This window comes from Juglans regia, chromosome 6 (genome assembly GCF_001411555.2).
Source record: "Juglans regia cultivar Chandler chromosome 6, Walnut 2.0, whole genome shotgun sequence".
NCBI classification, from domain to species: domain Eukaryota; kingdom Viridiplantae; phylum Streptophyta; class Magnoliopsida; order Fagales; family Juglandaceae; genus Juglans; species Juglans regia.
This window is the reverse complement of record NC_049906.1, coordinates 1,319,957-1,333,257: the sequence shown is the minus strand read 5'-3', so window position 1 is coordinate 1,333,257 and position 13,301 is coordinate 1,319,957. Positions and strand designations below refer to the sequence as shown.

At 34.0% G+C, this 13,301-nt stretch overlaps 2 protein-coding genes across 2 annotated transcripts; both read left to right on the top strand.

Annotated features, from left to right (window-relative positions):
* The first annotated feature begins 570 nt into the window (after nt 1-570).
* LOC109002023 (uncharacterized oxidoreductase At4g09670-like) lies at nt 571-4,649 on the top strand. Its single transcript, XM_035691241.1, has 2 exons — nt 571-1,321; nt 3,820-4,649. Exons 1-2 carry the CDS (start codon nt 860-862, stop codon nt 4,438-4,440), a joined length of 1,083 nt encoding a protein of 360 aa, XP_035547134.1. The 5' UTR covers nt 571-859; the 3' UTR covers nt 4,441-4,649.
* Nucleotides 4,650-10,818: 6,169 nt separating this feature from the next.
* Nucleotides 10,819-12,938, top strand: LOC109002022 (cytochrome P450 78A7-like). Its single transcript, XM_018979584.2, has 2 exons — nt 10,819-11,876; nt 11,993-12,938. The coding sequence occupies exons 1-2, from the start codon at nt 10,887-10,889 to the stop codon at nt 12,620-12,622; spliced, it is 1,620 nt and encodes a 539-aa protein (XP_018835129.2). The 5' UTR covers nt 10,819-10,886; the 3' UTR covers nt 12,623-12,938.
* The last annotated feature ends 363 nt before the right edge of the window (nt 12,939-13,301 follow it).

The following is a 13,301-nucleotide window of genomic DNA, read 5'->3' as shown; positions in this document are numbered from 1 at the left end:
TGATTTCTAAATGTTTCTTTTGAAGGTATTATTCATATATTTTTAATCTTTCTGATCTTTAATGTTTTTAAAGGAAGTAATTATTAATAAAATTATATATATATTTTATTTATTTTTTAGATTAAAAGGGCTTAAAAAATATTTACAAGAAAAAAATTATTTGAGGCATATTTCGAGTTCACATGTTTGTTTAAATAGTAGAATAATATGAAATAATTTTATATAAAAATTAAAAGTTATATAAAAAATTATTATAAAATTATTATTATTTTAAAATTTAAATAGAAGGAAAGACAACCTATTTCTCCCGAGTACTCTCTCTCTCTCAAGCCCGAAAGAAAAGAAAATAATCCTGATCAAGTTTGAGTCCTATGTTAAGCACAAAAATTAAAGAAATGTTTTTTTGAAAAAACTAAAAATGTTTTTGGACATTAATATATTACTGTAACAATTGAATAAACATTTTTTTTAGGTATTATTCCATGTTTAGATTCGAAGTACGGTATCCTTCTACTTATTTTTTACTTTTTTTTTTTAAATATAAAAATAGAAATATTATCTTTAAAAGGAAGAGGAGAGTGAGATGGAGAAAAGAGAATAAAGGAAATGGGAAATGGGAGAGAAGATGGGAGGGCTCGAAAGAGACAGGAAAAATTGAAATAGAAGGAAAGAAACCCTCAATTCACACCCACCGTAACAAATATAAATCTCCTACGTTTCTAGATTTTGTTGGAAGGTGTAAAATCTCCAATCTACACATAATCCGGTTTGAAGCTTTTCGAAGGAATTGAGATAAAACAATTTCAATATCACTGTCCTAGCTGCCCACAGAGCTCTGGTTCCGCTCTTCCCTCTACAGATGGCTGAAACGCAGGTTCGATTCGGAATACTAGGCTGCGCCGATATAGCCCGCAAGGTCTCGCGGGCCATAGCACTAGCTCCAAACGCCACAGTCACCGCCATCGGTAGCCGTTCTCTCGACAAGGCCAAGGCATTCGCGTCCGCCAACAACTTGCCCACCGACGCCAAGATCTACGGCTCCTACGAGGCCGTCCTTGACGACCCGGACGTCGACGCCGTATACGTCCCCTTGCCCACCAGCCTGCACGCCCATTGGGCCGTCCTCGCCGCCCAGAAGAAGAAGCACTTGCTACTCGAGAAGCCCGTCGCCCTTAACGCTGCCGAGTTCGATACCATCATGGAGGCTTGCGAATCTAATGGGGTGCAGTTCATGGATGGCACCATGTGGATGCACCACCCCCGGACCGCCAAGATGAGGGAGTTCCTCTCCGATAAAGAGCGTTTTGGGCAGCTCAAATCGGTATGAAAGTTCACTTCTTTGGGTTTCGCTTCGATTCATTTACGGTTTGTATTGTTTTAGTTTCTCATTTGTCAATTAGGTGAATAATTTTTAAAATTCTGTAAATAATAAATTGTTGCTAAAATAATTGATTCTAAATAATAACTTGACATTCCCTTCTGTCTGTTCCTATCGTTGGTTCTATTTGGAAAATCCAATCTGGTCTATATACGAAAGTGTACTTGATCCGTCAAACAGAACACTTATTAATGGAACAGAAAAACAATCTAGCTACTGTCCTTGAGTGCCGCCTCCTATGGGTCATGGCCATCTGTTCTATTTACTGATGTTCTACAGTCTGTATGTGTGGAACGGAGGTGAAGTATGAGAAAGAGTTTTTGTTTGACTTGAGCGGTTATTCTAGATGGTGGAAAAAAACATATATTCACTTTGTAGACATGGATAAGGAAGTTCATCCCCGCCTCTTCTGGCTCCGTCACTTCTAGAGGAAGGGAAGCCGGTTGACTGATTCCTCGTAAATTTTGGTTGGACTTTTTTATTATTATTAATGTTTCTTGTTCATCTAACAAATGCCTTTAAGGTCTCTTTCACTTTCACAAAATTTTTCATCTCATCACATCACATTTAATCATTACAATTTTTTCAAATTCTCACGCAAAATAAAATAAACAATTCAACTTTTTCAAATCTCAAAACAAAAATAAAAATTAAAAAAATATATTCTAATAATATTTTATTTAACTTTTAACTCTTATATTATCTCATCTACAAAAAATAATGAGGCCTAAGAGATAGCGAGTGCCATGTCTTGGGGCTATCGCAAAAAATGAAGGAGATTAGTATCCCTCCAAGGCATAGAAGCTTTTGCTGCTTATCTCTTTGCATTGGAGCAAAAATGAGAACGTGTTGATTATTTTGTTGATCCCCGTCCTTTATCTATTCACATTGAATTTAAGAAATTAACGTAGCTCTGTCTTTCTCTGTAGTTGTTTGTGTGCATGGTGTAGAGGTTGGGTAATTAGGCCATGCTTTTGTCTGTGGGCTTGTGATGATAATTTCTAAGGACCTATGGATGCTTCCTAATCTCACTATGAGTGGAAGCTTTAGATCTTTTTTTTTTTTTTTTCCCCTTTTCTTGATGGGGTTGTCTGAACGTATCAGGTTTTGATATATGTATATGTATATATATAGAAGAGGCATGAAATTCATTCTTGGGTTATGTAAAGCAGTGATTTGGTTTTCACTATTCATACATATGCTATCCCGTACGTGATCATGCCTGTTACTGAACTTCTAGAACTAGAACTTGGAACTTGCTGACCCAGATGGAACAATTGTGCAGACTTACCTTTATTATCCTTTATTTATATTTTTGGATTGGAACTTTGGTGTTGAGGTTGCTGCAAAGATTTCTGCCTTTGTCCTTGCTGTCGCATGGAAATTTTGGACAGATGGGCAGAGAGCTTGGGTGAGATGTTTGATATCCTTTTATGCATGGGGCTGAGTTTCTGGCCTTCTTGTTGATGCAATTTGCTAGAGAGTTACATACGTAATGTTCTGATGCTGTATTTCACTGGCCACTCTTTCGGAGTAATAATACTATTTCTGATACAATTAAACAAAAAGGTAAAAGAGAGAAACAGAATAAGTTATCAGTATTACTTATAAAAAAAAAGTAGTTTTCACTATTAGCTATACGAAATGGTATATATCATAGTGATTTTATGTGGAAGCAATTTATAAAAGGATGCAAATAAACCTATCAAAATAAAAATTTATCTGAACCCTAAAGGGTTGGCCCAAGTGGTGAGGGCCTTGGTCGTATCACTCCCTTCAAAGTCTAATGTTCAACACCTCATAGGTGCAAACAATCCTTTGGAGCCACACCCCTACCCCCTGGTGAAAAGCTAGCGATTTAACCCGTTGCATGTAGATAAACTTCCGAGGATGCGGTGCACGAGACCGGGATTTACTCTTCAGCCTTGGAGAGGTTCCCCGACATAAAAATAAATAAATAAATAAAAAATCTGATAATAGAATAACATGGTGGGTATATGCTTATAATATATTTGTCCGTTTGAATATATATATAACAATTAATTTATGCTAGCATCGCTTATTGATTCATTTGTCTTATAATTTAATTAAAACATGTTTTGGTTCTTTATTCTTTACTTACAGATTACATTCCTCTTTTATTTGTTAAAATGTGGTTTCCTACTTTTAAAAACATATCCGATATTATTCGGGATGCATATGGATACGTTTCAATGCTAGTTACTTTCAAACGTCAGGTATGTTTGTGAAGTACAGCATGTGTGTTGGATAGCATCTGAGAACTATTGTATTAAATGTGATTGTGGATGATTCATGTAGACATTCCCGTGCTACATATGTGGGAAATAATCAAAAGGCATTAATGCAGCTGTTGACTGTAAGTTCAATTTTGAGTTGAGAGTTTATTGTTGTTCTAAGATAAATGCTTCTGCTGGCCACAGATACACAGCTGCTTTACATTCGCCGTTGATTCTGAATTTCTTAAGAAAGACATTCGTGTCAGGCCAGATCTTGACGCTCATGGTGCTCTTGGAGATGTTGGCTGGTATGCCATCAGGTCAATCCTGTGGGCTGCTGACTATGAGTTGCCAAAAACAGTAACAGCCTTGCGCGGGCCTGTATTTAATGAAGCAGGGGTGATTCTGTCTTGTGGTGGTTCTCTATATTGGGAAGATGGGCAAGTAGCAACCTTTTATTGCTCTTTCTTGTCAAATATGACTATGGATATAACCGCTACTGGGACTAAGGGTACTTTACATGTTCATGATTTTGTTATCCCTTTTCAAGAGCACGAAGCCTCTTTTTCTGCTGGGACAGAGTTAGGATTCAATGACCTCGTGACAGCATGGGTACCACAGCCAAGTAAGCACACTATCACCACACATCTTCCTCAGGAGGTTCTGATGGTGAGGGAATTTGCCAGTTTGGTAGAAGCCATTAAAGTGAAGGGTTCGAGACCTGAGAAGAAGTGGCCAACCATCAGTAGGAAGACACAACTGGTACTGGATGCAGTGAAGGCATCGATTGAGAGAGGTTTTGAGCCTGTTGAGCTCGGGAGTTGAGCGAAATGTCTTTGCACTGTGTGGTTTCTGTTTGAACAGGACCTGCTGTTTCTGTTAATTGCTCGTGTAATAATGCCATTGTCATTGTGCTGTGTCTGTCTACTTGACATCTATATTTCTTTATCTTCTGGTTTATGCTTATTTGTACTGACCGTATTATGCCGTGCTCTCAAGATTACGTTGTGATTGGTTGGATGAATTCATTTTCATGTTATATGAGTAAACATAATTTCATGAACTGAAAACTTGACCGAAATGCCTTTCTTTATGACCCCTAGTTTTCGACATCGATCCAAAACATCCTTTCCGAGATCAGTTCTCCCGGAAGTTGAACTAGGTACAGGTTTGAAGAAATTGACCTTGGCATGCTTCATGTTTCAATAAAACATCTTTTGCTAAACATTTAGGCTGCGTTTGGTTGTAAGATTCAGTTAAGTTCAATCTAATTTTAAGCTGAGTTTAATATTCAAACATTCAATTATCAAATTATTAAATTTATTTCAACTCAAAATTTCTTTACACGTGAGATTCACAACATTTTTCAACTTAACACATCTTTATATGTGAAATTCATAACTTTTTTCAACCTCCTATAAAAAGTATTAAACTCATCCTAACATTCTAACACACTTTAAACTCAAATAATTTTTTTCATTACTTAACTTATTATTATTCATAAAGAACTGAAAAAGCTATTCATCCAAATGCAGCCTTGATAAAAACTAACTAGTGTTCCAAATTAACGAACCAGCTATCTCGAGCTTGGCACTTGGCCGGCTCATTTTCCTTCTTTCACAAGTAAATCAAACATTATAAATCAAAACAAACTGGATATACCCTACGTGCACGTGACTAATTAGCATACGCGACTCAAAAAGAAAAAATGACTGAATTTTATAAAATTCCTCCAGTTCTAGAAAGGCTGCACGTGAATGAGAGTACAAAATGATGAGTAGACAAATAATAAAATAATAATAATAATAATAAATTTACGTATGGTGTGTAGTATAAGAATAATAAATAGAAAGATTGGTCAACTAGATTTACCATCATGCATCCACACATATATCATGGATATTAAACTCCACTCTTGCAATATTCTTCCACAAACAACCCATACATCAACCACCATGCATGGTTAATTTCCAGTACGTACCAACGCATGAGGCTCACATTATCACATACCATCACGTACAATTCTCGTCTTGTCCCACCCAACATGCGACGTTAATATATGTGTCTGATCATCTTCATAAATCTTGTTGCTGAGAAGCAGATCATCATCTTGATCACATGATATATCCTTGGTAAAACACAAATTATAATATGACTTGTGTGGTTCCGACGTCGTCTTGCATTCCTATTTCTGATTTTATTAATATAATCTTATTCAGAAAAGCAAGTTATTGCTTTTAAAAGAAGTAAGATAAATTAGTAAATTATACTTTTCACTTTTCTTTTTTCCTTATAAAAACTTACAATTTTTTTATGCAAATATTTATGAGTGAGCTTAAATTAAGCTTAATTAATAGAGTTCAAACATCTTATCATTCTTACCATTAATCCAAAATAATTGATTCAATATTTGTTTTCCCTACTCGATTACAACTCATGTAATGAAAATCTCAATAAATTAAACCGTACTGCATGCACCTTCCTTTACAAGTCTCCTACATTTTGACCATTGGGTGTTTAGATATTAGACTTAACTTAAAATTAGATTGAACTGAGTTGATCTCAGTACGTTCCAACATCCAAACGAGGCTTAAACATTACTCAACTCAAAACCTCTTTACATATAAGATTTATAACCTTTTTCAACTCAACATCTTTTTACATACGAGATCCACAACATTTTTTAACTTTTCATAAACACATTTAAATTCATCTTAACATCCAAATACATCTAAACTCATCTTAACATCCAAACACATCTAAACTCATTTTAGGTGAGTCTCACAAAACTCATTCCACTATCTTAACTCACTGCTATTCATAAAGAACTCAATTCATCTCAACTCACTGCATCTTCAACTGGAGGAGATTCATCCAATAATTGTTTTTTGAGTTGATTTTTGGATTTTGGTAAAATTTTAATATTACTCTCGTTGGAATGGTCAAAGTCAAACTTAAGTTTTAGCTAATATAATATAAATTTATCTTTGCCTATTTCATTCACATCCAATCTCAATATTGGATTATCTATTTTTTTTTATTAATAATAAAATAATATTAATTTAATTCTTTTAATTTTTAATTTATTTAATTTTATCATATTTTTCCATACTACCAATTATATGTTAATTAGTAAATATTATAACCCTCGAAAAACTTCAAGCACCAAAAAAACCCAAGCCAACATTATAACTACATTATATAAAATTCAGCATCACTCTTCCCAAATCAAGTATATCTTATACTAAAAACTTATGAAACCAAAATAATAATAAAATATTATTCATTCAATAATAACTTTTTTTTCTAAATTATTTTTATTATTAATTTTTCTTCTAAATTAAGGGTTAGAGGGAAATATTAATATTTTACCATTAATTGAAAAAGATAACATAACGTATACAAGCTATGCGAGACACTCTACTGGAAAAGAATACATAATATACCCAAGAAAATAAATTTATTCTTTTTTATTATGGTACATTGACTATCAAATTTGAATTAAAGAATTAATTTACTGTAAAAAAAATTCATTCACTTTTATATTTGTATAATTTAATGCACATATTTTAAAATTCTATTAGTCAAACATTCTATTAAATTTATATAAATGAGAGTGATGTAGTTTATCAGTTGTTATAGAATAGCTAGTCTTCTGCTCAGAACAAATTCCGAGAGCAAGAAGAGCACACAGCTTGTGCCCACGAATGTCGGATCCTTGACTCCAAATACGAGGAACCGATAAAGGTTGCCACATCGATGCTTGCGTGTGTGAGGGCGGCCAGCAAGGAAACTCCCCTTGCTTGGACCCTTCTTCGAGGTCCTACTCACGTTCATATTCCATGCATGTGTGGCTGCACACTTTCCTAGTGCACAAGAATCCACACGTGTGGATTCATCCTTTCTTTCTTTCTTTCTTGAAGTCCAATCTTCCATGCGTGCTTCCAGTGGCGTCTTATTTCCTAATCATCAACGCATGGAAAGTTCAAACATCTCGATTGTATACATTTAATTTGGACAAATGAATTGTACACCTTTTAAATAGATAAATGATGCCCAATCACTTTGTAATAAAGTGAATCCCACCTCAAAAAGTATAAAAACAGTTATCATATTTTAATAGGACATTTTTTTTTTTATAAAAAGATTTACGTAAAACTTATCTATTTAAAATTTATAATTAGCATTATTCTAAATTGAGCATTGCTATTCATAAGCACATACATCACACACCAAATTTTTTTTATTTTTTAAAAATTTTTTTAAAGTTTTTTTTGGTTTTATTATTCTTAAAATAATTGAATTATTCTACTCATAATCCATATACCACATATTTGATAAGAGAATAAAATTAAATAAATTATAAAAATGATGGTATGTGGTGTATGAGACTTAGGAATAGAATTTTTCTTCTAAATTTTGTGACTCATAATCAACTGTACCTTCATTTTTCGAATCTATCCCCTCAACTCTCTCAAGGGACTTCCTAAATATAAGGGGAATGATAGCATGGGATAATTAATAATATAAAAAAAGAAAATTCTATATATCACACTATAATTTCACTATATAAGATATGATATATTTATCACTATTAGATGATTTTTTATTAGATGATTTTTTATTATTTAATTGTGATAAATATGTCACATTTTAGATAACGAGATAAAAATAGATTGAGAGTATGGTGTATAACATTACATTATAAGAAATGATATTTACAATATTAAAGTGTGCAAATCTCGCGCACTAGCTTCTTTTAAAAAAAATCAATAAATTTAAAATTCACATGAAAAAATAATTTTTTTAATAATAAATCTTATTTTTATTTAAAAAGAGTACGTGGAGATTGAGCATCCTAAAAATTGTATCTAGAATTATGGTAATAATATCTAAAAATGTGTTTTCTTGTGGAAGAGTTGATATGATTACTAAAATCCAACACATTATATAAAGCACTAATTAAAAAAATTAATTTATGTTCCCTTAACCAATGTTCTTTAGAGCGTTCCTAAATAAAAGTTTTTGCAAGCATGACTATAAGGAAGCGTTTGATTACAGAGTGATTTCAGATGATCTAACTTGATTTGAGAATATTGATATTGTTTTGTAGATCTTTTTGAATGTATTCAAATATATGAAATATGTTGATATATATTTAACTTTTTATAAAAAGTTAAAAATGTAGTGAGTTCTATTAATAAATGGTTTGAAATAAATTGAGATGAATTTGACACTCAAATATAATCTGTCTGGTTTATTTTTATAATATATCTTATTTTATTTGATCATTATAATTTTTTCACTTTCAAAAAAATATAAAAAAATAATTTAAAATTTTTAAATAATAATAAAATTAAAAAAATTTATTTTAATAATATTTTATTTAATTTTTAATTTTTTTTTTTATCTTAACTAATTTCATCTCTCGCAAAAACAGGCTCTATTAATGAACTGTCGTCCATGATCTATCTTACTTGAAAGTCGTCCATGACCTGTCTTACTTGAAATTCGTGGCCTGGACCTACATTGATCATGTATGATCTAGGTTTGTTCTAGGCTGGTTAGGTTTAATCTCGAAGATTTGAAATGCCTATTAAAATTAGAATAAATGTCATTATGAAAATGATCAGCTACTGCCTAGGAGAATGTTATTCCGAGCACAACGCCACACGTTACACTTCCCAATATAAGGGCCACAATCTCAAATAATCTCAAATAAGATTGTAAATAAACTAATTTATTTGATAGATAGCTTGTTATTCATTCGGTTAAATTTGAATTGTAAAAAATAACTCGTTCATAAAAATAGATACCTATTTGATTAGTAAATAATATATAATAGATAAGACTCAACTCGACTTGATTAAAATTCGATAAGACCCGCTCATTTATACTCAAATCGTCTCATTAGCTCGATTCGATTAAAGCTTATTCATATATTAATAAATATATACATACACCTATGTATATACACACACGCACACACACATATATATGTATTAATTAATAATATAAGCATAACACTTTTATAATTCAATATATAATATGTAAATTAATTACTTTTATCTATATATTGAATATACCTCTTAATTATATTTTATAATTATACAATAATTAGTCGATAAGATTTAATAATTTCATATATATACTAATATGTGAGAACTATATATGAAATAGATATATGCTATCAGATTATATGTATGTATTAATAATATATGTAGATATATAATATATTATTATTATAAAAATATATCAACTAGTTAGATATTAATTATTTATAAATTTTTAAAATCTTATAATTTAACAAAGGTTACTTGTTAGTTGTATAAATTTAATATTAAAATTTATTTATTTATTTAATTTATTAATTATTAAATCTTATTTAAAAAATAAAAAATAAAAAATTCGAACTCGATCTCCGCTAATTTCTAATAAGTTGCACGAGGTTAATTTGTAAGATATGGATTGCATGTATATATCCCGGTGGAAACTTCAAGATTTAATTGTTTCCCTTCACAATTTATATATGTCTGCATCCTACGTGAGGGACTTTGCTATCTTATTTTCACTCATTTTGTTCGTGGTTTTGGGATTACGGGTTGTAATAATCTGATCAACAATGCCACTCTCATTTCTGAAATCCCATCAATACCAAACCCCACCATTCCTCCTCTGCTCACGTCCTTTCTTCTTCTTGTATAAGTAAAGTATACCCAAATCATACAACAAGAAACTAATATTTATTCAAAAAACAAAACCTAAAAGGGGAAAAAAATCATAATAATAATAAAAATGTAAAAGTCAAATACAAAATAGATATTTCCCAGTTTCTGGGTTTCAGATCATGCTTTCCGTTTTTTGACTCTGTAAATTTCTAGATTTTAATCCAAAGACTGACTAGGGTTTAAGTGGCAAAGTCTATAGGAGCTTGCAAGAAGCGTGTTGGAATGGAAGAGAAGAGAAGGGGATGCTACAGGATGTGTTTCAGTCAATTGGAGAAGAAGAGAATGAATGGAAGGTTCGGCTATGGAGGAATGGGAGAGAAGGCGTGAAACTCAAAGATTAATCCCACACCAAAATGTAAAACGCAACGTTTTTATTTTGCCAGGTCACATTTCGTATGCAAGGGTGTGCCAAAATGCTTGCATTTAGACTTTTCCCCTATTTAAACCCCTTACTTCCCAGTTCCCCTCCGCCATGCAGTACCCTCATCCATTCATCATCCCCTCAACCCTCTCTCTCTCTCTCTCTCTCTCTCTCTCTCTGCTATGGAGTTAACTTCTTCTTCAGACTGGGGTTGGTATCTGTTTACAGTCCCAGCTTTTATAGAAAGTCTTAACTTGTTTAATGGTTTGGTTTTCTTTTCCATCTTAATGGCCGCCCTTTTTTCAGTTGCCTTTCTAACATGGGCTTTCTCCACCGGAGGCCTAGCCTGGACAAACGGCAAGAACCAAATGGGTGAGGTCCCGATTCCTGGACCTCGAGGTCTTCCTCTATTTGGGAGTTTGTTCAGCTTGAGCCATGGCTTGGCTCATCGAACTCTTGCTCGCATTGCTTCAAACCATGAGGCCACCCAGCTTATGGCGTTCAGCCTGGGCTCAAACCCTGCAGTTATCACCTGCGACCACAAAATTGCTCGTGAAATATTGACTTCTTCCCATTTTGCCAACCGTCCTATTAAGCAATCTGCAAAAGCCTTAATGTTCAACCGGGCCATAGGGTTTGCACCAAACGGAGAATACTGGCGGCTCCTGAGGAGGATTTCTTCAGCCCACCTCTTTTCATCAAAGAGGATTGCTGCCCACGAAGTTGGACGCCAGATGGATTGCGATAACATGTTGCGTGCCATCGCCAAAGAGCAATCACTTCAAGGTGTTGTTTTCTTACGAAACTACCTTCAAGATGCGGCGCTTGACAACATTATGAGCACCGTATTTGGAAAAAGATACAATCTGACGTGCAATAGCGCTGAGGCTAGAGAGTTGCAAGAGATTGTTAGAGAAGGGTTAGAGCTCTTAGGTGCTTTTAATTGGTCTGATTATCTCCCATGGCTCAACTACATTTACGACCCTTTTCATATCAGCGAAAGCTGCTCAGCGCTTGTTCCCCGTGTCAGAAAGCTTGTGAAGAAACTAATAAATGAGCACCGGCATGCTGACTCGAGCAAGCTCTCTGATAACTCAGATTTTGTTCATGTTCTACTCTCTTTGGAAGGAGATGAGAAACTTGAAGAAGATGACATGATTGCAGTCTTATGGGTTTGTAATGGAGTTTTTGATCTTCTTGTGAATTTCATCTTATTTGCTTAATTTTGTTGGATTTTATCAGGCAATTATGATCTTCTTTCATTCTCTTTATTATCTTCTGTGTGCAGGAAATGATCTTCCGTGGTACTGATACCACTGCACTTTTAACTGAGTGGGTAATGGCCGAGTTGGTTTTGAACCAGGACGTGCAAGAGAAGCTTCGCCATGAGCTTGACTTTCTTGTAGGAAACAAAAATGTCACCGAGGCCGAAGTGGCTAAATTACCCTATTTGCAATCTGTAGTAAAAGAAAGCCTACGAGTCCACCCACCTGGGCCACTCCTCTCGTGGGCCCGGCTGTCCACATCGGACGTCCACCTCAGCAACAAGATGGTGATTCCCGCCAACACTACAGCAATGGTGAACATGTGGGCTATTGCCCATGACCCAAACGTGTGGGAGGACCCTTTGGTGTTCAAACCAGAGAGGTTCTTGATCAATCAAGGTGGGGTAGACTTTGACGTCCGCGGAGGGGACCTCAGGCTTGCACCTTTCGGGGCTGGTCGTAGAGTATGTCCTGGAAGGAACCTTGCCCTCGTGACTGTGAGCCTTTGGGTGGCTAAGTTGGTCAATAACTTCAAATGGGTTCAATATATGGCTAACCCGGTCGACCTAACAGAGATTCTCAAGCTCTCCTGTGAAATGAAGAATCCTCTGCGTGCCATGGCTATTCCAAGGAATACCGCTCAAATAATTTAAGGTCAAGGAACCGCCAGGTTTATACGCGCGTGAAGAATAAAGTACTCTCGATCGTGTTGGATCGATGATCATGTGTTTCATTAATTACTCGATTTGAACTGCAGGTTTGTGTGACAGCAGAGTGCATGTTTTGGAGGACATCGTTCTCTTTACGTTCAATCTGCAGCTTAATAAATTTACTTGCGCTTAAATCATGTACGTGTGCTTGTGTGTTGGTTCAGGTGATTGAACTTTAATTTTTATGTCATAAAGCTAGATACTGATCATCAATAAATTATATGGTGTGTCTATATATTAATGGTCATGTACTACTGGAAACTAGTTAATCATGTGTAATATATATTATTGTTTGTCACGATTTATATATGCTATTATTATTAGCTAGCGGCCCGGTGCATGCATTTATGTACTTACACGTACGTAATTCAAAGCTGACGGCCTGCAACGGTGCATGCATGGAATTAAGTTTGTTCTACGCATGCGCACTGAGCAGTAGAAAATTCACAACGGCAACTTTTTATTTTTTATTTTTTTATATCTTTAAATATATATACATTTTTTAAAAATTCACAACATTATTAAAAAAACTCTTCCTTAATTATTAAATAAATAAATAAATAATTTGTTGAGACCCAAATATTAGTTACAAGAAAACTGCTTATTTGCGACTAGTTAATTC

Excerpts from the sequence above, each read along its gene's own strand:
- LOC109002023 (XM_035691241.1), top strand. The coding sequence starts at position 860 with ATGGCTGAAACGCAGGTTCGATTCGGAATACTAGGCTGCGCCGATATA. Across the intron at positions 1,322-3,819 it reads GTTTTGGGCAGCTCAAATCG|ATACACAGCTGCTTTACATT; the intron begins GTATGAAAGTTC and ends TGCTGGCCACAG.
- LOC109002022 (XM_018979584.2), top strand. The coding sequence starts at position 10,887 with ATGGAGTTAACTTCTTCTTCAGACTGGGGTTGGTATCTGTTTACAGTC. Across the intron at positions 11,877-11,992 it reads ACATGATTGCAGTCTTATGG|GAAATGATCTTCCGTGGTAC; the intron begins GTTTGTAATGGA and ends TTCTGTGTGCAG.